Source organism: Gallus gallus, chromosome Z, assembly GCF_016699485.2.
Source record: "Gallus gallus isolate bGalGal1 chromosome Z, bGalGal1.mat.broiler.GRCg7b, whole genome shotgun sequence".
Lineage (NCBI taxonomy): Eukaryota > Metazoa > Chordata > Aves > Galliformes > Phasianidae > Gallus > Gallus gallus.
This window is the reverse complement of record NC_052572.1, coordinates 29229800-29253013: the sequence shown is the minus strand read 5'-3', so window position 1 is coordinate 29253013 and position 23214 is coordinate 29229800. Positions and strand designations below refer to the sequence as shown.

The window sequence follows — 23214 nt, the reverse complement described above, 5'->3', positions numbered from 1 at the left end:
TCATCCACATTGAGTTTTATTGTTCTTCAGTTATCTGAAAGCATTAGGAGGTGACTGAAAGACTAAAACATTATTTGTTCTATAATGTCTAGAATATAACTATATCATATTGTGATAAGGAAATTCATTTATGTCAACAGCACTCAATTTTCATTTTTGCATGGTATAGATTACACTAAAGATCATTGAGGATTTGAATTGGATTAAAAATATAAGAATATTATTTTAGCACATTCTGGGTGCAAGGAAAACATAAATAACCTGTAGTAAAAGAATACAAAATTCTCTTTGATACTTCAAATAAAATTTTAAAAGATAAAAATTTGGAAAGTGGAGGACTAAAACATACAGGTACTGATTTAATAACAGAAGCGATGAATGGATATTACTATAATGTAAGGGGAAATCGAAAATAGGTGCTTTTCTTATACATAATGTATAAAGATGAAATGATGGAAAGAGTGGCAACAGAACACTGTGGCATGAAGGTTTATTAGCAAGTCCATATTTCATGGCATACATTAGTTCTAATGGTAGATGTTTTGGGAGGCAGAGGAGAAGAAAGAAAAAGAAAAGAGAAAATGGTTAAAAAAAAAGAAGAAAAAGTGACCTCCCCAATATTCTTTTCCCAAAATATTTCTGTATGCTATATAAAGACAAACTTCAACTCCTCATTGGTTGCTCCTGCATCCAATGCAGTTATTGCTGATGGGAACATGAACTAATTGGAGAAGGTTCTGCACGTTAGGTTTATTGCTGAACTTCCTGCAAACACATTAATAGGTCCCAGAGTATAAAGCAGAAGCTGTAGCCAAATGTAGAAATCAGAGAAGGTGAGGAGGAAAGGGTGATTCTAACATCTGTAGCAATTGCTTCCCATGGGAAACTGCTAAAAGAATCAGGATTTACAAGTAATATGAATGCCAAGAGCTGAATAACAAACATGAGTGTTAACACAGGAAAAATACTGCCATAGAGATCCTGGGTTACATGCTCCCTGGAGCCTCTGTGAAAGGTTAGAGAGCTGCAAGTGGGAGGCAGCATAAAGGATTGCAAATGGGAGGCCCTTAGAGATACAAGATGCAAAGGAAACAAATGCACTGGGCAACATATGTAGAAAGTTCATAAAGGAGATAAAGAAATTAGGGAGGATGAGAGAAGATTTACCATTCAGATTTTTTTTAAAATTAATAAAAGTTACCTAGCTGGAAAATAGCTGATATTTCAGCAACTCGTGGATGAGTTCCATTTCAAAATGATGATGCATTTCTGCGTGTATATTTGGGACAGTAGGGAATGTAATGTGTAGTCGCTGACGTTTTTTCATTTGCTTAGGTACATATATTTTCAGTGATTACATAATTGTTGAATCTCTTGGCAATAGCCATTCATTTATTGAGGCTTATTGAAGAACATCTATATTTACTGTTTTAACATTTAATCTTTGTTTGTGGTTTTTTCTTTTTCTTTTCAATTAAGTATTTCTTTTTCAGGTCAAGCAATGTATATCATTTTAATTATAGAATCACTTTCTGCATGTACCTGTTGGCAGTTAGTACATAGCAGAGAATAATTTTATCAGAAAGTTACATTTTATCTGGAGACTACAGGCCTTAGTTAGTGTAGGTACTAAAAGTTCTTTGGAACTAAGCAAATGAAATTCTGTCCATTTCTTCTCTAATTGCTTCTTATGTTATAATGTTTCTGCAAATGATATCAATGCTGAGAAAAAATCTGATCCTAATAAGCAGTTAATTTCAGAAGGTGTATTTAAATATTTGAGAGTTTATCTTAATACTGCAGGCCACAGACAGCCATTGCCTAGAAAGATGTTTTGATGTAACTAAATGAAATTCCACACATTCCTCTCAATAATTGCTTAGCAGACTTTTAAACTAAATCTCCCCGTTGCTGACTGCACTCTAAAACCCACTGATCAGAATAGCAATCACCTCCACAAGTGATTAGCATTTAGCAGCAATATATTCCTTGAGCATAATGTGAGACCAGACAGTCTAGTTAATGGATTGCCTGTTCATTCAATACTTGTGTTTGTGTTTTCTTAATGCATAATTTAGCTAGTTCTTTGTTCATAGGTGATATGAATTTTATGTACTCAATGTATATTGTTAGAAAGCGTGTATCCGGTACATGACAAAGCTCCAGTCTAACTCCCATGGATTTTGCAGCACTGTAAACATGGCACACAGGTTACCTCTTTTCCTGATACAGAAGGTACAAGTAATGCAACTAATGACATTGATACTGAAGGAGAAATGGAAAAATCTGCTTAGGAAAAATGTATGATGAAAAGATTTTGTTGTTATTTTTTTCAAGTTGTAATTTTAATATAGTGTATTTCTTATGGCAGGATAGAAGTGTAATTTCATGCAAGAAATATAAACACAGTTGTATAACTTTAAAGAAGAAGATTGTTGCTAATTTCATTTCTCTTTTTCTTTTGGTTATTTCATTTTATAGTCCTGCAGCTTGATATCAGCATTTTTAACCTGGACAGAGTAGATAAAGATGTGGATTTTAATTGCATTCACGGAAACAAATTTGGTTCATTAGCATGTGTTACATGTCTGACCATCTTCAGGTTTGAGAATGTATATATTTTGCAACTGAATTCATCAACTAGGTATATTATAGTGAACTCATAGTTTGGATTGTTCGGCTATTAGAAAGGTTTAGGAGAAGAGAGATCTTTAATTTACAACCTTTCAAACTTTGTCAGTTTTGTTTCAAATGCCATCACCTGAATCTCACTTGATGAAAGCCAGACTATTGAAAGTCAGCTCCATCTTTCAGCTATCATGCATCTAATTCACGAGGGCTGCTTTGAAAGTAATGCCTCCTATTCTATTATGCTGGCCCACAACAGCAGAGGCAGATGTTGATGGCAGTGGAGGTTGAGCCTTCCTGCCAGTATTCCACTGCATGTTGTTGCTGTGTGAAAGATGGCAGCAGAGGGGCAGTCTGACCGTATGGTGACTAGCACAAAAGTGTGTATGAAGCAAAGGTGTTTCACTGAATTCTTTCAGGTAATAAAAGTGACACTTATTGGCATTTATTGGGACTTAACTGAATGTTTACAGAAACCAAAGAGTGGATGGAGCACAGTGAGGTGATGAGTGGTGCTTTTCAGGAGTGGCGACAGCGACAGTGTATCACCTCCACAGTATATATTTTTATAAGAGTGACATGCAGGCTCTTGTTCATCACTGGCAAAAATACATAGCTGATGGTGGTGACTGTGGTGAAAAACACTGCTCTGTAGCTGAGAATTTTCTCTATCAAGTAGTGTTATTGTGCTCTTTGCATCTCTAAGATATAAGTAAGATCAAAGTCAAATGTCTCCTTATTTATCCTAACAATTACTTAGATATGAGGCAGGTCCTAAACTTCAATACCAATGAGGAAGGCTTTTGTTTTCGTAGTGATACTACCAGGATCACTCAAATTTGTTAATGATTAACTGAAACATTTCTGACATTGTTTGCCTGCTCCAGAGTCATTTAGCTGTTAGGAAGTGAGTACTGTCATCAGTATTATAAGCAAAGAATACATAAATATTTAAGCATAGAATAATAAAAAATCTGAATATGCACAATGGAAATTGCAGTTGTATTTTGAAACAAACTTACGGTGATGGTCTTGCTATGGGGACTTATATCAAGTAGATATGCAGTCCTTGCATTAAGGCAGATGGGAGAAGAACTCATATCTTCCACTTCAAGGGCAAAAATTTCTAACATTTTTAATGAATCTTAATTTGTTGATGTCAAATTAGGAAGTGACATATAATGTAACTTACCTGATTATAGGTAAGAAAAGGCAATATTACATGCACAGCAGTGAGTAGTAAGCAAAGAAATCTAACTACGTTGCTTTCTTGTCTGTCTGAAATGTATGAAAGTCTCCATACAAATACAAGTCTTGCAGCAGAGTTTTATGGGATTTTGATTAATGTAATTTCCCATTGTTGTGAAGGATTTCAACAGTAAAATTGAGATTTTTCATGCCAAGTATGTTTTGACGGGTTATACTGGAGCTATTATCTGTCAAATTACTGGATCAAATATAAATAGCAATAAGACATCTTCACTAATATGAGCAGAAATGTCATCAATACATGCACTTAACAATCCATCACAAATTATATTAATATACCCCCAAGTATACCTGTGTTTCACTTCAGACAAAATGGTTGACTTGTGTATTGGACAGCAAAGGTGGATAAAACTGTTATTTTTTAAAGTTGTAAGATGCATATTTAAATATTGGAAAAAGTAAATAAAACATTATTTACTTTCTGCTGGAACTAGAAAATACACATGTCTTTATGTGGTGAGGGGTAAGTTAAGAGTTCTAGCATGCATATTACTGGACAGGGTGTACATTGCAGATAGCACTCTTTTGTTCCAAAATTTATTGCTTTTCTAAAAAAGAATTAAGTGTACAGTTTTGTCATTGTTCATTCTCCAGTTTTAGGGGAAAATTGATCACTAATTTATCAAGAATGTAGTATTAGAATTTTATTTCCATTCTTCAGTGCTCCCAGCATGCCAAGATGCGAGTCAGGAAAGGAATGAATGAGAGAGCTAGGTGGTCAATAAAAGCCTAACTCAAGTACACCATGAATTCATCAGATTTACCAAAAAAAAAAAAAAAAAAAAAAAAAAAGCGGGTTAGCAGGTTCTTTGTTAATGGTAATAGTTCTTTGTTAATGGTAACAGTTTGTGATGGCCACCATCCAAGAATTTCTGCACCACTGTAGGATCTAGATTAGAGGAAGTCACCATCTACCTCATCAGAACTATGAACCTTGGCCATCTGTCTGGTCATTATAGAAGCATTCTTGGAGAAGCAGGGGCAGGGGGTACTCGGCTTTCATTCAGAAGCAGTCAGTTATAGGTGTTTAATTCACACACTACAATCATCTAATCATGGATATATGCTAACATAAACTACACTCACCAATAAAGTATAAAGAGCATTCTTCAGTGCACAACAATTCAGGAAAAAGTGTTATGCCAAGGGGCCTGAGCTAAAACTCCAACTGTTGCATCATTGATCAAAAGAGTCATGAGAATACCATCCTGTATGTAGGGTTAATACAATGATGATAGGAATTCTGTAATACTACTACACAGACTAAAAGCGATTTTATCAGTCTGTGTCTGGTTATTTCAGTTTATATGCATTTGAAATTGAGCACATAGAGAATGAATGTTCTAAGTGAAAAGCTATTGGTAAATTACAGAGAATCTCAAAGAGAATGTTAATAATCGGAGGTTGGAGAAATTATATATGGGGAAGTCAGAAATAATTGGTTTTGTTTTATATAGTAGACAGTGAAAGAAAATGTGTTAGCCTTCCAGTACATTAAAAGCTGTTAAAAAGATTATGCCAACCAACCATTTTCCCTTCCTGTGGGTCTCTAAGAGTAAGAAATCAACTTTGCAGTAAAGATTATCTATTTTATACTATTGAAATAACTTCAAAATACAACGTCATGAATGGAGCAAACTCTGTAGGATGCTTTCTTCAGTCTTTTCAAACTGTCAAGAACTGCTTACATTAGAGCCTTACTTTAAATGATACAGCAGTACCTGCTACAGTGACAGGTTTTTGTCAAAGCACCGCCAAGTTTTTTGTGTTATGATTCTGTTCCCATAAATGAAATTATTTCTCTTTGCTTTAGGATAAACTGGTAATTTTCTGGAAAATAAGGTTTTCCTGAGGCATGTACAGCAAAGGGTTTAATGAAAACTGTATTGTAAGTCTGTAATTTGAATTTATTTGCTTCATTCATTTGCTTTGTGCTTGAGGTAAGACATAAAGTACCAGCTCATACAATTTTTTTTTCTTACTGCAGATAGATGGACACATATAGAGTATTAACATTAACATTAGGCCATTAACATTTTGAGTTATAAGCTTACCTAACAAAAATAAAAATTCTGCGTATTTTTTTTTAAATGCAGGTATTAATTGGTTTTTGTTTTAGCTCTGTGCCATATAGCACTGTACCACTGCAGGGACTTTTTAAAGGAATTTCAGGTTTGAAAATGTTTGTGATTTAATTCAATATTATTTAGGAAAAAAAAAGTAACAGAAGATTTTCTTATATGTCAGATTATGTGGAAAGACTCAAGTCTGGTATTTACAATGAGAAATACATGTTCATATTTTAAGTTCATCAGACAAGCACTTCTGAAGGAGAACATTCTGATTTAAATTTGCCATCAACTGCAAAGTTTTTACTCAGGAAGTTAATGAATACAGCTGTGTACCGAGAAGCTCATGTTGGTAACAAACATTTTTTGGGATGCTCTTTCTGATCAGTCTTATGAGAACGTGAAATAACACAGGAATGCATGAAATACATTTATGAGATGAACATCTTTATCCATGTATTAATCTAGCACTAGAAAACTCACCACAACTCAAAGTTCCATTCAAAAATCAAATTCAAAGCTGAAACCTTTTAAGGCCTCTTAAATTTTAATCTGTTCTCAGTTTTCTGTTTCTCATTTTCATCTTTTCACATCCATTCACGCCCAGCCTTCAAGTGAAAAAAGAATTTTGAGAAGAGCAGAACTTTGTTGCTCAGATGGTTTATACTATTTTTTCCCCATTAATTCCTTATATAACACTCACACCAGCTAAAAGAGATGGCTCTCTTGTATGGACCATAGAAAATCTTCCGTAGAACCCTTGAATTGTTTAATATATCCTTCATATTTTAATATCCTTTTTTTTTTTTTTTTTTTTTTTCCCCAGATAAAGAAATATTCAGGCTGCATACAGTGATCAGCCTTGAGTACAAGAATGATTGAGTACTTGAGTACAGGAACAGTAGCCAGCCCATTCCTTATTTCCTCTGAGTTTACTTCATATAAACCTTTTCAAGACCTTTTGGGAAAATCTAGCTGTACTTAAACTGTTTGACAGACTCATCTTTCAAAATATATTCACTAAGGCCCTGCTTTCCATGCTGTTAGAAAGAGTTAAAAAAGGGGGATGTCACATTGATGAATTTTGAATATAATTCTGAACTGTTATTGGCTGGTGTAGATAAAGATGAAAGACAAGTTTGAGAGCACATTTCAAATATGCCCAACTCTCCCTTTAAAGTCAGTTTCTTTTTATTTTAATGCCTGTACCACACTCAGTCATAAGGATCATAATGGCAGTCATCTTTTTAATTATCAATTATCTTTCTGTGTTAACAGCTAACCTACCATTCATTTGCAGACTTTAACCAAAGAGCAGAAGTTTGCTATGAATCAATTAGCTTAAATATTGTATAATATAGAGTAGCTAACCACTAGATCAGCCTCCCCAGGATCCCATCTGATCTGGCCTTGAATGCCTCCAGGGATGGGGGACCCACAACTCTCTAAGCAACCTGTTTCTGTGTCTCACCATCCCAAGTAAGAAAATTCTTCCTAAAATCTAATTTAACTCTCCCCTCTTTTAGTTTAAAGCCACTCCCCCTTGTCCTGTCACTATCAGACCAGGTCCCCAGGTCCTGTCACTATCAGACCAGGTCCCCTCCTGCTTGTAAGCTTCCTTCAAGTACTGGAAGGCTGCAGTGAGATCTCTCTGCAGTCTTCTCTTCTCCAACCTAACAAGTCCAATTCCCTCAACCTATCTTCATAGGAGGAGTGCTCCTGATTATTTACCCCATCATTTTGATGACCATGTCCTCACTCAGCCCTGCTGTTTTCCTTCTTCCCTTTTTTGATTTCTGACAGACAGATATGGTTTACTTATGCTGTTTCTGAGTATTGTTTGGACTTTTTTCAAGGCTAATGTAGTTAAGGCCTTTGACAGGATTGCACTGCACTGCAAAAGTGCCCAGTTTTTAAACCCCAAATACTCAATTCAGCTGAATGCTAACAGTGGATCAGCTTGTAGGGTAACATCTTTGGCTATACTCTCTTACACGTACATATCCACTGTAAATCCATATTGGAGATCATTGCATACAATTGTTCTCTGTTCTGCTGTGGAAAATTTTGATTTTTAGAACAAAAGTGTTTAGAAACAATTAATTGTTTTGGGAATACACTTGGTGAGGCTTAGTAGTTCTGTGTTCCAGGAAAAGGTGTTCAATTCTTTCAAAAATTAGAACTCTATTAAATCTGGTAATTCTTCAAGCCAAAATCTGAAACCATAGACTGTTTTTTCTTAAACCGTATTTCTCATAGGACTTTAAAATTTTAATCTGCCATTTAGTGTTGCATTTTGTGAATGGATGACATATGATGAAATCTTATTCTAAAATGGCCTTCAAAATGTGGGGTTTTTGTTCTGTTTTTTTTTTTTTCTTATAGAATCCTTGCATTACAGTCTGTCACACTAGTGTTATTGTCTGTGATATTTAGACTCAGATCATCCTGATACTTATGTGTCATGGCATTGTTGCAGAAAGCACAATTACTTTAAATAGCAACTGCTTGCAGACAGCGTTAGCTGAAATGTCTGAGGCACCCAGCTAGCCTTTTAGCATTTAAGACAGTTTTCATCAGCACTGCTTTTCTATTTGACTAATACTATTATAATTCAGCATTATAAAATCAGAGAATGGTTTGTGTTGGAAAGGACCTTTAAAGAGATATTTTCTTTCAAAAAATACAGGTATTTTCTTTTTGAAGAAATACTTTGAAAATGACCTTTGGCATTTTTGTCTGTAAAGGACTATTATTATTATGAAAACCAAAGGATGAAGTTTGTCACTCTACTGTTATTTGTTATTTCAGATTTAACATAATTCTTATGCTATTCTTACAACAAGGAATACACTGTATGAATCTGCCTATTATTAGTTTACTCTCTCTTCCCTGAACTGCATTTTGACCTTATAATTTCAGATGGTCTGTAACAGTTAGTTCATATGTTAAGATTCACCTGAAGGGACTTTTCAGTCAAACTGATGGAACTTTGTGCTGGAATACTGTTTTTCTGCCCTTGACTGTCAGGATTATTTGTATTTATATGTTCAAATGCAAATAACCCTTCATCAGCTCTGTTGATGCAACCCTCTGTTGTCTGTAACTTGTCAAAGTGTGAATACCCACAAACATTCTTAAGACTGAGGTAGCTAGTTAAGCCCCTCAAGTTTGAAAGGGACTCAACATTCTCATTCTTAATGGAAAAGAGAGCATTTACCTTTGCTTTCACCTTTGCTTTCAGGGGTTGCTCAAACTTACACAAAAGGTAAAGATGATCTGCATGTAAGAGTTGTCAAGAAAGAAATTATATGTATGTTTGAGAAGCAGGCTGCAAGAATGTTGTTATCATTAGTTATGTCTTCTAGTTGAGTTTACTATTATGATATGTATGAGATTTTATAATATACATCTTTTGAGAGTTGAAGTCATGAGAACTCATATATGGCAATTAAGCAGTATCAGATAGGGAAGGTAGTAGTAAGTGGTATTCTTGTCATTATTTGTAATTTAATTTTTCTTCAAAATTTCCAGTGAGTTCTTTCATGCATATGTGACTTTTTCATTTTTCTTGCCACCTACAGTGACAGGCAAGAGAGCATTAGAAAATTACTGGGGAAAGCTATTTTCTTTATTCTTGAGGAGTCAAGATGGCAAAAAATCTCTCACTGTGTACAGGTGTAGTCTGCAGAGGAATAACTCTTGAAATTGGGAACTGAGTGAGTAGGAGGAGGCTGAAGACTACGAAGTTCACCAAAATCTTGTTGCAAAATTAGTTTGAAAATAAATTAACTCCCTAGCCTGCTTGTCCTTAGGAGAGTGCAATTAGATGTCACTGTGTCTTACCACATTCAAATTGTCAGGTTTCCAAACCACGCATACAAGTGAGGAAGACATTCCCCTTAACAGAAGCAACTTAAGCACAGTCCAAAGAGCTAAAGTAAAATACATCTAGCAATCACTTTTTAAAAATAGATTTGTAAACATTCCATACTACATTTTGGGTAACGTGAGGGTTTTGAGAATTCTTTTTCTGAAAAAAATTATTAATGTATAACCTGAAAATAAACTTACTTTAAGAGCTGCAGACTGGGATTGTGATTGTATGTTTTTGAAAAATCTGGATAAAACATTTAGCAAGACCTCTGTATTAGCTAATAGTGTCTTAACAATTGATTGCCTCAATTATTTGGTTCTTTTCTGCTGGGAATCCTGGTAGAAGACATTGTTCTCATCTTTCACAAAGATATATTGCTAGGAATGTTGATATTGTAAGTGCTGAGATCACATAAGCAAAAATCTAGGGGGCAGATAAGAATACATGTTTGAAGACCTCTTGTCCTTGGAAAAATCAAGAGGCAATAAGAATGAAGGATATAATTCCATCAACAAATACCCCGTATGCTATTCCAGAAAATCAAAATTGTATCAATCCAAAATCAGTTTTTCTTTCTAAAAAAATTGATACTTAATTTCATAGTTCCCACTTTCAAATAATGTATACAACCACCTACAATTTGTGTTTATTTTAAACAATATTTAATTTTGTAATTAATTTTAAACAATATTTAATTTTGTATAAGTTATCTTCCGGGAATAATGTTCTGTATCAGCTAGATATCACAGAAAGTATCCCAGAAAAATTGGAAAATTGCTGGAGTTTATGTTTGAAAAGCTGAGAAATGAAGAAAAACAAAGATGATTATAAACGAGCAGGCATATAAGTTTTCTCCCAGCTTAACTAAAAAGGATAAATTTTCTACAAACTTCTGGATAAATGTTTAACGTTAGATTATCACACTCCTAGCGTCTGTCCTTAATACCTCCCCAGTACTGTCTCAAATGGAAATGCATTAGCAAGTGTTGAGTTTAGAGAACACACAAATTTCAAAGTTTCTGCTAGTTAGTTCTGGTAAGAGCATAACGAAGATTTTGCTGTTAAAAAAATATATGTGATATCTTCTTATAGGAGATAAAAATAAAGCACAACTTTTCTGGCTAAAATACAACTAAATTACACAGTATCTATATTAACGGTAAAATGAAATGAGTAGGCTGCAGGTTTTTTTTTTTAGTGTTAGGAATACTGCAAAATTTATCACTGATAGTCATGATATACTTAGTAATTGCTATTTCAGTCAATGGTTCAAGGAAGGATGTACCTAATTCCTGAGTATGCACAATCCTGTGTAGTACACACAATAGTACACACTATTAATCTCATTTTCAAGAGAAAATTAGTATCAATAAACCTTAGCAATAAATTAAACTATCAAATCCTGTAAAAAGTTGTTACTTCTTTTTATGGGTATGACTAATTAATGTTCATCACCTGCTTCATTGCCTGTTGTATTTTTCTTCTGTTTATATAGATCTTTGTCAGACTGTGATTTGTGAACCACTGTTAATCTGTGCTCTCTAATCCACAAACTAAAATAATTTGCAAGAAAAACTAGTTAGGGATGGGGGAGTTGAAAGTATGCTAATTCTTTTTGAATAACTAGTGGGCAGAGTTAGAAAGCTAGAGAACACATGAGTTTAAAAGATTTTTTTTTTTTTTTTCATTTTCCATTTTGAGAAAACATCAGAGTTTTTTTTCAGGGATCAGCAAGAGAACTCATATTTTTATCAGAAATACTGTGCAATATTCTACTTTCATTGTTTCTTACAGATTGCTCTATTATTATTAAATTTTATATTAATTTGGCTTAGAGTGATTAAGACACTTATTGAACAACTAGAATGCGTTATTACTGAACTAAGAATATATTTTTCTCTGCTAATTAATAGGAATTTGTTATAGACAGAACTGACACTCCCAGTATAATGCATCTGTCAGTGAAACCAAAATATTTTTGTTTAGTCCCCGTACTATTTTGTACCATCTTCTTTGAATCTATTAGACATCTTGCAATCATTTTTTCTTAATAGATTTCATCATAAATACTAAAAATCATATTGAGTCTCAGAAAAGATTGTAAGCATATGGTTCTCTTTTGCATTATTTTATTCAGAAATATTTCAGCTTGTTAATACTGTAATCTATAGTGTTTTTAAATGGATATTTCTCTGAATGAAGTGCCCTCTGTCTTTTAAAATGCGTTCAATGAAACTGTATATTATCCATGCATATTATCAAACCATATTTTTTAAGTTCCTGCAAACATAATTTTGTTTTATGCATCATAACACTGAATTGAGAAGGAAATTGTATTTTCACACTTAACAGTTGCTGGTGCTTTTAAAATTTATCTGTGTACTAAAATTAATTCTCAGATAAATTCAGTTTTATACTGAGATATTTCTGAACATGCTAAATGTGCTTCATACTAGGGTTGCTCCAAAAATAATACCTCTTATTTTTTTTGTTGGCCCACAGTGTCAGAGGCAGATGATGGTGGTACTGCAATAGAGGTTGAGCCTTATATCCCACCAATATTATGTTATTTTGTTGCCATGTGACAGATGGCAGCAGAGGGGCATTCTGACAAAAGGGTATCTGACAGGGATGTGCATGTGAAGCAAAGGTGTGTCATTGAATTTCTCCAAGTGGAAAAAAAAAACTGCATCCACTGACATTCACAATGCTTGCTGAATGTTTATGAAGACCAAATAGTGGGTGTGAGCGCAGTGAAGTAATGAGTGGTGCATATCAGCAGTGGCAACAGCAGCAGTGTGCCACCTTCTCTTGTGCATATTTTTACAATCACAGTATGCAGGCTCTTGTTCATCACTGGCAAAAATGCATAGCTAATAGCAATGTGCTGAAGAATAGTGTTTTTCAGATGAGATTTTGCTCTATCAAAGAGCGTTACCGTGCTTTTTGAATCTGTTGTATTTTCCATGGAAGCAAATAGGAGTAATTATGTTTGGAGCGACCAACATACAAGCATCAGAGGGACATTTGATATGTTAAGCAATTTTATTGTATTAAGGAGTTGCATGTTTTTCACTACAGGTTAAGTGTGATCAGTACTGGCCAAGCAGAGGCACAGAAACTTACGGACTCATCCAAGTGACCCTTTTAGACACAGTTGAATTGGCAACATACTGTGTTCGTACATTTGCACTTTACAAGGTATATAATTTCTTTTTATTCCTTCTCCCTCTCTGCTTTCCCCTTTCATCTTTTCCCTGTATTGCTTCGTATTCCAGCATGGAGTTTTATAGATTAATAAAGAAATCTCTTTATTCATAACTTCACTGAGTGAAGTATTAACTTAAGTACTGGATCATGTTGTGATTAATTGCTGTGCATTATAATTAAAGTTCTTACATTGTGTTAGTCATGCAATTTTGAATATAGGAAAATTTTTTTCCTCCACACCTCCATAGCCTGAGTTCAGTTTCTCTCTAGTATCAAATATGATTCAAATGGTCTTCTCTGGTATGTATTCTCCAAGTGTTTCACTTAATGGCACTGATATCACATAAAATGGCAATTTTGTCATAAAGTTTTTTTCACTTCTTAGAATGGTTCAAGTGAGAAAAGGGAAGTGAGGCAATTCCAGTTCACTGCCTGGCCTGACCATGGTGTTCCAGAACACCCAACACCATTCTTAGCTTTCCTGCGACGTGTCAAGACCTGTAACCCACCTGATGCTGGTCCAATGGTTGTACACTGCAGGTAAGATCAGAATGTCTTTTATGTCAAGATTATTGTTTGCTTGTTTATTGCAGATGAAAACACGATCTTCATTTGTAAAGATTTCTGACTTTGTCAAAGGCATAGTTACACTGAAAATTAGAGAACAGAGTATGGCACTGCCAAGTTAGATGGGCTGAAAATATTTCCTTTGGTTTGTACAAGGGAAATTAATTTTAGAATATCTGAGATTCTGCAAAGTGAACAGGTGACTTTAGTCTGTATCTGCATAGATACAAAAGTATTTTTCAGATAGTGACATGAAAATGACAGAGGATCCTGTTGGTTTAAGAGGCTGCATATTGAAGAAAACATGTTCTGACAAATAAAACACCTTTTGAAATTATGACTTACATTGTGTAGGAAAGTAAATAACATGAAAATTAAGAATATTAAACTGTAACTTTTACTGAAAGTAGGTAGAAACTTTGATCTAATTTCAAGGTTAAATTCTGGAGAACTGTGAGAACATGGAATGGCAAAAGGCATACATGGACAACAGCCTGAATTCAGTTCCTGGGAAATGATTGCTCCATGATGTTTGCAACTAGCAAATCATTTGGGACACTACAAGAGATGAATTAATAAACTTTAAAGAGAGCACCATCAGCTTCTCTTAAAGGTTTGCTACCAAGGAAACTGAAGACAAGGACAAGGGGAATCCTTGGAAATCTTTGACAAGAGCAAACCTGCTAGAAATATGTGAAATTATACTAAGATTAGCAGCATACACTTGCAAATGCTGATAGAAATAACCTGTCAGAACCTGTCAGAACCCACTCAGACTAGGACTATGTTGTGGTAATTAAGAACTTATCGTGCTGTCGCATTCAAAGTGAATTCCTAAAAGTACTGATTTTTGTAGACTTCATTTTGCCATAGAATCATAGAATAGCTTATGTTGGAAGGAATCTTAAAGATCATAGGATCATAGAATCACAGAGGTTGGAAAAGACCTCCAAGATCATCCAGTCCAAACATCCAGCTACCACCAATATTTCGCCTTTAAACCAAAACCCTTACTACAACAGCTAAATGTTCCATGAACACCTGGTGTTCATGGAAGGTGACTCCAGCACCTCCCCGGGCACACTATTCCAGCACCTAAGCACTCTTTTGGAGAAGAAATTTTTCCTAAATTTTTCCTAACCTCCAATACAGCCTGCTGCAACTTGAGGCAATTCCCTTTAGTCCTATCACTAGTTATGGAGGAGAAGAGGCTGAACCCTACCTTACCTCAACCTCCTTGCAGGTAGCTGTAGAGAGCTCCCCCTGTGCCTCCTCTTCTCCAGATTAAACAATCCCAGTTCCCTCAGCCACTCCTTATAAAACTTGTTGTCCAGACCCCTCATCAGCTTTGTTGCCCTTCTCTGGGCACACTTCAGTCTTCCTTGTAGTGAGGGGCCCAAAAAAGCACAGTACTCAATGTGCAGCTTCACCAATGCTGAGTACAGAGCGACAATCAGTTCCCTGGTCCTGCTGGCAACACTATTTCGGGTACAAGCCAGGGTGGCATTGGCCCTCTTGGCCACCTGGGCACACTGCTGGCTCATGTACAGCTGAGTATCAGTGAACACCTTCAGGTCCTTTCTTCCACACAGTCCAACTACTCCGCCACAGGCCTATAGCATTGCCTGGGGTTGTTGTGGCCAAATTGCAGAACCCAGCACTTGGTCTTGTTGAACTTCATCCCACTGAGCTCAGCCCAGCGATCTAGCCTGTCCAGATCCCTCTGTAGGGCCTTGCTACCCATAGGCAGATTGACACTTCCAGCCAATTTGGTGTCATTTGCAGACTTGCTAATAGTATACTCAACCCCCTTCTCCAAGTTATCAATAAAGATATTGAACAGGACTGGTCCTAGTACTGACCCCTGGGGATCACCACCCATGGCCAGTCACCAGCTGTATTTAATTCTGTTCACCACCACTCTCTGGGCCTGGCCCTCCAGCCTGTTCTTTACCTGTCAAAGAGTGTATCTGTCCAAGCCACAGACTGCCAGCTTCTCCAGGAGAATATTGTGGGAGAGAGTGTCAAAGGCTTTGCTCCAGTCCAGGTAGATTACATCAACAGCCTTTCTCTCATTCTCTCATTAGGTTCACATGAGCCCACCTTTCGAGCTCCAGCTCTCTTTGGGCACATCTCTTCCTTCTATTTTATCAATTTAACCACTCAGCTTGCCATCATCTGTTAAGTTGCTAAGGATACACTCAATCCTATCATATTATGTAACTGATAAAGATGTTAAAGAGTATCAGTCCCAAGATGGAACCATGGGGAACACCAGTCATCATGGACCTCCACCTGGATAGAGCTGTTTACCTTACTTCAAACCAATTTCCTACCTACTAAATGGTCCACCCTTCATATCCATATCTCTGCAACTTAGAAAAAAAGGATGTGATGTGGAACTATATTAAAGGCCTTCCAGAAGTCCAGATTGATTATATCAGTTGCTCTTTATCTATTGATATCATTACTCCATCAAAAAACGCCACCAGATTGATCAGGCACAATATGCACTTGGTGAATTCATACTGGCAGTTTCAGATCATCTCCGTGGATAAGTTGGCATAATTATCTAAATTCTCTCAGTGAAAAAATAGTCAAATTAAATAAGTTGTTAAGAGTCATGTGGCAAGACAGTTGGAAAGATTAAATGAAATATATCACTTAGTGGCATTAATAAATCATTCTTTTCTCTGCTATTAGTTATTTTTTGAAATTTCAGTTAAATTGGTAATTGGTTTATGACCTGATGCCTGTTGAGGATTTTTTTTTTCCTATTTCCTATTAATTCATATATTCATACACTACAGAAATCATAAGCTGGTAGTAAACTTGTCCAAGTTCTTTGCCTTATGTACAGCTTTTTGAGACATGATTTTAGGCATTTCATACAACTCACCCATAACAGATCCACTAGCAACAGTTTGTGAGCAGAAAAACTAATGAAAACTGATTCACTGCAAATTGGAAAATTTGTCTCCATACTTGAAAAATTTCTATTTTATTGAGCACAGACAGTCCAAAGTTTATGAATGTAGTTGATAATTCATCATTAAGTTACTAAAGACATTCTTACAACAGTAAGGTTTGTATACTTCTCTCCAGTCAGCTCTTATTTTTTGGGTGAAAATACTTGGTACACGTAGGTGCTATTTCAATTACAGTCTGTTCTATTTAAAACATGAGTGGCCAAACATTTGACTTACCCTGGCTGTCTCGAATTGTCTTTGGCCGTATATAATATGTATATGTATATAAAGTTTGTGTACATAAGTAACAAAACTTATTTTTGTGAAAACATCAAGAAAAATAAGAGACAAACAAAAACATAGTGGGATATTTGACCATGGTTTTGTGAAACTAGTTAATCACTGTAGTTCAGTGAAAGTGGTTGTAATTCTTAGTGAGTTCTCAAGATTCTCATCAGAGATTTTTGATGAAATTTTACTTTTCCTTTGCTTCATCCTTGAAAACTGTTGTTCACATATGTACATACTTCCAGAAAGTGATAACATGAATAACGAGTGATTGTGAAGCAAGGGAAGTCTTTCTCTAGTAAGATAGAACTCAAAAACTTCTAATAAAGAAACATTATGAAATTTTTGAACTGAGTATCTGATCACTACTCTATTCACCCCTTTTGAAAATTTGCAGGTAATGTATTTATCTTGACTGAAAATGGTGTCATTAATATAACAACAAAAAAATATTTTTTCAGCAAGCGTGAAATCTATTATCAAATTCTTGTATCAGTCCAGAAATCAAGGATGCGTACTTTTTTTCTGTTCACAGGACTGCATTTAGCCAGTGTATTAAAAAACATACATTTATTTGCCATAACTTGAGTTAGCACTGCACTGCATTCTTCCCATGTCCTGGTTTCAGCACAGACAGTCCCAGTCATGCAATATTTGCATGTTGCTGAGCAGTGAGTGTGTGCCTGGGGCCGGGCTGGGCCGCTCAGTGGGGAAGAACCACCACCATGATAGTGTGGGGTTGGGGTCTGCTGTAAGATAGACTGGGCTGAGCCACATGCAACCCACATGTTAGACAGGCTGTGGGTTAGACATGTCTGATAAACCTTTCATCTTATCACTCCCTTTGCACATGATTTAGTAACATCACAATGCAACTGCTTCCTCTGTGTGACTTGGTCTGATTTGCAGAACAGTTCTAGAAAAAGACTTTTCCTTAATGAAAAAAAAAGTCTTTAATCCTATGAGTCTGCTTTAGAGAGCCTGTAATGTATGGTCTAATGATGGTGAAGTGAGCACACATTTCTGTTTGAAGTAGGATTAGTGCAGGCAAACAGGTGCTAATCAGATCACAATAAAATAGCACTGCAAGATGCTGGAACTTTATGCCCTGGTGTTTTCAAAATATCACAGTAGTAGCTGGTTCAGTAATACAACATAAAATCCTAACATGTGAGTACATTCCTATATGTTTGAATCTGTATAATATCAGCACCAAAGAGCATAGCTTTAAGACACCTGCTGAAGTTTTTACATCTATTGTTAGTGCTACTATTGCAAACTCAAAGAAAATGGGATTTTTTGGAAAAATGCGACACTTTTAAGTAACTCCATGTCAGTCTGTACTAACAGAATCAACACAGTAAAAGCTGGTTAAATTTCAAAAATTAACATGCAATATGTTGCATTTTTTAAAGTAGAATTCTTTCATAATTTTTTGGCCAGTGTTTCATAGTGAGAGTCTGAATGAGGGAGAGACAGAATCAGAGGGAAAGAGGGAGTGGAGACAATTATTTTACAGTGAACTGTTTTACTTTATGTCTATATCGTATAAACCTGCTTAATTCATTTTCCACGTGCCTCACAAGTGCTCATTTTCTAATCCTGGCAATGCATAAGTTGCAGATGACTGCTGATCCTTTTTCACAGTGTGGGAAAAAATTCACCCTCTAAATATTTAGAAATCTTTCAAAAGAGACTGAAAAACATAAAAAGCTTCCTCATCTCTTCCCTCTTCCTACCCTGAGAACAACTCAGGATCTTACCTAAATTCCCTGAACTGCTGACAGCTCTGGGGTGGAAAAGATAGCAAAAGCATTTTTGGTATGACAAGTGCTTTAATGTCACAAATATTCTAAACTTCTTGTGCTTTACATCCACTCCTTATCAAACAGCCATTGGAATGGTGCTATGTATTAGATTGTAGATAGTATAACTAATACTGAGTCCATAAAATTAAGACTATTGTTTTTCCTGTGCAGATTGCTTAACATTATCCTCATGAGTTATTAAAGTCCACACATATACATAGGTTGCTCTGAAAGTAATGCCTCCTACTTATTTCCATGGAAATATAAAGAGCTCAATGGCACTATTTGATAGGGCAAATTCTCAGCTACAAACCAATAGCTTTCAACACAGCCTCTGCTATTAGCTGTGCTTTTTCACCAGAGGAGGTGACCCATTGTTTCACAGCTGCTCTTATGTTCTTAAAGATCTTCAAACTGGTATGGGTCCTGGATTTATCCTGTTGCAAAAGAAAGGTTATTTTCTTCTTTGGCCTGACTCTGGAATGTCAAGCCATCAGTGTTGTAGTGTTGCAGTGTAGCAGGCAGAGGTGATGATTTGTCCATGCTCCAGGAAATCCAGAAGAATCACCCCTCTCCTGTCCCAAAAGACAGTGCACATCACTTTACTTGCTGAGGGCTGTGTCTTCAACCTACAGTAAGATAATTCACATGTTGCCACTCCATGGACTGCAGTTTTCTATCAGGTTCATTGTCATGGTACCATATCTTGTCACTGGGAACAATGTGATCCAGGAAACTGTCATCTTCAGCCTTTTGTTGGCAAACAGTGTTATTTCTTTCCTGTGTGAGCACTCTTGGGACCCACCTGAAGCAACTTTGTGATGTTCCAATATTGTCACCATTGTTTCCAACATATTGAAATTGAAATACAGCTCTGTACTCAGTTCCCTGATTATAATTTGCCAATTCATGTGAATGAGCTGATGGAGAAGCTCTTCATTTTTTTATGTGACAGCTGTGCATGGCTGTCTGGAACTTTGCTTGTCTTTCATATTGCTGTTGCCACTGCTGAAGCGCATCACCCACCACCTCACTGTGCTCACATTTGCTCTTTGGTCTCCAGAAATGTTCAGCAAGTCAGTGGGTACCATTTTTGCTGCATGAAGGAATTCAGTTCCACACCTTTGTTTCATATTCCCTTCCATGTCAGACACGATTCTGTCAGACTGCCCCTCTGCTGCCATCTCTTGCACGCAGCAAAACATAATGGAATATTGGTGCAAAATATTGGTGCTCTGCTAATATACCACCAATATCTGCCTCTGACTTTGTAAGCCAACATAATAAAATAGGAGACATAATTTTCAGAGCAGTCATTATATATAACACTGTAACACTGTTTTCTCTCTGGATGTTAGATGTAGAACACCAAGTCTCTCACTTTTTCTCAAAGGCTCAGTTCACGTATAAAAATCTAAGGGGATAGAATAAGGCTCTCATTAGATTCCTTTCTTTTAAGAACATAAGTGAGCATGCTTAATATAAAAATAAAGCCATCAGTAAACTTCAGTGCCTTTCATTGTATTCTAGATTTATTAACAGTCTCAGTAACTCCAGCCAGTACAATATGTTCAGAAATTATTTTTTTTTACTTCAATTTCTACATGCAATTTGTACAAAGTATCCAAAGAGTTACAGGGTTTAATACCATGGGAGTGTAAGCTCTTTTTATGGAACTGGAACTCAGCAGTCATTTGTCCAGTGCTCTTAAGAATTTTTTATTATTATTATTATTTTTTTTTTTTTTTTTAAGGGGGAGGAGGAAAACAGTGTTCTGCTTCCTAGGAATTGTATAGAAATCCTTCACAGGATGACAAACTGGTCGAAAACCAGTCCTGCACAGTAAACCAGCCTCTCCTAAAGCTAAATTGAAGTGGTTCTATGAACAGTACATTCTTCAGCTAGTAATTAGCTGGGGAAAAAAAAAAAAAAAAAAGATAAATATTGCTGGAATCTCTGTTAAAATCCAAAAGCAAGCAAATAACAAATAAAAGCAGTATTTCTTCATGAGGGTTCAAATAGAAACTATCTACTTCTAGTCTTTTTGATTAAATCAGTCCAATGTGTATAAAGCCATCTTTCTTTGGAACATAGCCTATGGTTCAGGGGATTATATCACCAGTGCCATGATTCAGGCTTCTATTATCTTTTGAAATCCTAAAAAGCTACTATAACCACACAGGGCAAGATATTGTTTCAGCTGAAGTCAGAAATCCATAAAAGAACGTAGTAAATGCCGTTACCAGATAGGATCAGTGATCTGTCAAGACCAGTATCCTGTGTCTGACAATGACGAATGGGGGAACTTTTAGGGGAAAGTATAAAACACCAGTACGGAGAATATTTCAGTAAAATTTCCTCCTAGCAGCACACAGCTTGTGACTAGCTTAGCCCTGATTTGTAAGAATTTCTATTCTTTACTCAGCTACCCAGACCAACTGATGGATATTTAATTCTCATGTTTATGATGCATGTTTTTAATAACAAAATTAAACTACCTTATTTTTTACTTTTTTCCTTGTCTAAGTGTTATGCTCAGACAAGAGGTTTCACTCGTCTGATACCTGTTTACTTCTGTTTACTTACCTGTCTCTTGATTTAACTAAATGTCTTTGGGTAAAAGGAAGGAAAAAAGAGCATTTGTTAATATTGTTTCACTGTTACATATCTACAACTTTTCCTTGTGTTCATCCTTCATGGCAAACAATCTTCACCTGTTTCAGTCTTAGTCACATGAAAGAAGAGACAGAGGAGTCCTTGCATCCCTAATCATGTTTTGCAGTCCACCTCTTCTCTCTTATGTGTCATACCATTTTCTCATTGTAACAGAAACAGAACAACCTTACTAAAAATAGCTATTCCTCAGTCTTTTTTTTTTTTTAATTGGTAAAACAGGAAAAATAAAATACATAAAACAAAAAATATAATAAAATATAATATACCAGGTTTACTTGCAAAGTTCTACACTGGAGGTACTGAGATCTGACTTGGTTTGAGCATGTATCCTGGGGAATGATGACTTTTCACTCAGTGAAATAGCCTTCCCTTTATGAAAATGTAGTAATTTGTGTAAGATTTTTTGAACAGAAGCAGTGCCTTTTCCATATGTTATCTCAAATTTCAAGTATGTTTGTACTGATAATTATTTCCACATATATATTACCATGTCCTACAAGCCCTGTAATTTCCTTTGACCTAAGCTGTAGTTTGATACATTATTTGATCAGCTCTTTTAGTGAGTCATTTTATCCATATGTATTTAGCTAATTGGTTATTTTTCTCCCCGCCCATGTTTATATGTAATATACTCTACAAAGGAAAAGGAAATCTGACTGCTTGCAGCTGAGTCTCGTAAAAGAGCAATTAGGTTCTATCAGAGCCAGCAGCTGCCCATAATGTATTCTGAATTAAAATTACAAGGGAAGAAAAGAATCCAGCCATCTGCAGGAAATGTGAAAATATTTTTATAACCCAATTGCTGAATTTTGGAAAGGGGTATCTCTGAGATTTCCCAGCTGTACCTACAGTGTATTCTGGAATATCCATGGATACACAGTACACTGGAATGCATTGCATCAACTTGGCTACAAGGCATGTTTGGCTAACTTTGAACAGGCTGTATTTTCATCTAAAGTAATCAGCATGAAAGCTGCTTTAAATCATCTCCCTGTGCCTCTACAAGTAAAATGCAGCTTTAAAAATCATATTGTTATCTTTTAGTAGAGGTTTTCCAATCAGTATTCAGCCTTGAATAGCTATCTTTACTCATTTTTTCATGAGTTGTATTTTTTCATGAGTTGCCTACTTGTATAGGCTTAGTTCAGAGTCTCATCACTTGTTATCAGATTTTGTCAATGTCTGCTTTTCCAAGTGAGTCCTAAATTGCGGTGCTGAATTGTTTGTTTGTCAACTGCATTTTAAAAGTAGATGATATTTGTTCAAAAATTGACAATGTTCTATCCAAGCTCATTTTAAAGTTATTTTACTGTATATATATCTTAAAAAAAGGAAAGGAAAGGAAAGGAAAGGAAAGGAAAGGAAAGGAAAGGAAAGGAAAGGAAAGGAAAGGAAAGGAAAGGAAAGGAAAGGAAAGGAAAGGAAAGGAAAGGAAAGGAAAGGAAAGGAAAGGAAAGGAAAGGAAATCATGATTTTCATTATAACTTCTCTGTGGTATGAAAGAAATCAAACAGAATTTTTCTTCTTTTTAAGCACTTGGCTTTAGAAGACGGAGACCTGGAAGAGCCTTAATATGAGTACATCAGAGAAGATGCATTTTTTATTCTGTTTTCAGCTGTGTATCTCATTACATCATAACAGTATTGCAACTTCATCAATTTAAACCAAATGTAATCCTGTGAAGGTGTCCTCTCAGAAATATCAGTTCTCCTTGGAAAAAGAAGAGGTATTTTGAGATGGAGGTGTGAAACAGTAGATTTGCTACAACAGTTCCATCATCTCCAAGCTTGAGGACTAACTTCTGATTCATTCTAAGTTTTCAAACATAAATTATACAATGTTATAGGCAAGTA

At 35.7% G+C, this 23214-nt stretch overlaps 1 protein-coding gene across 50 annotated transcripts in view; it reads left to right on the top strand.

Annotated features, from left to right (window-relative positions):
- PTPRD (protein tyrosine phosphatase, receptor type D) overlaps positions 1-23214 on the top strand; it is a 362219-nt gene that overhangs the window by 308533 nt on the left and 30472 nt on the right. For all 50 annotated transcript variants that reach the window (XM_040655785.2, XM_040655786.2, XM_040655771.2 and 47 more), the window contains 2 exons: positions 12925-13044; positions 13439-13593. In XM_040655785.2, coding sequence (XP_040511719.1) covers positions 12925-13044; positions 13439-13593 — 275 coding nt within the window. The remainder of the gene's footprint in view (positions 1-12924; positions 13045-13438; positions 13594-23214) is intronic.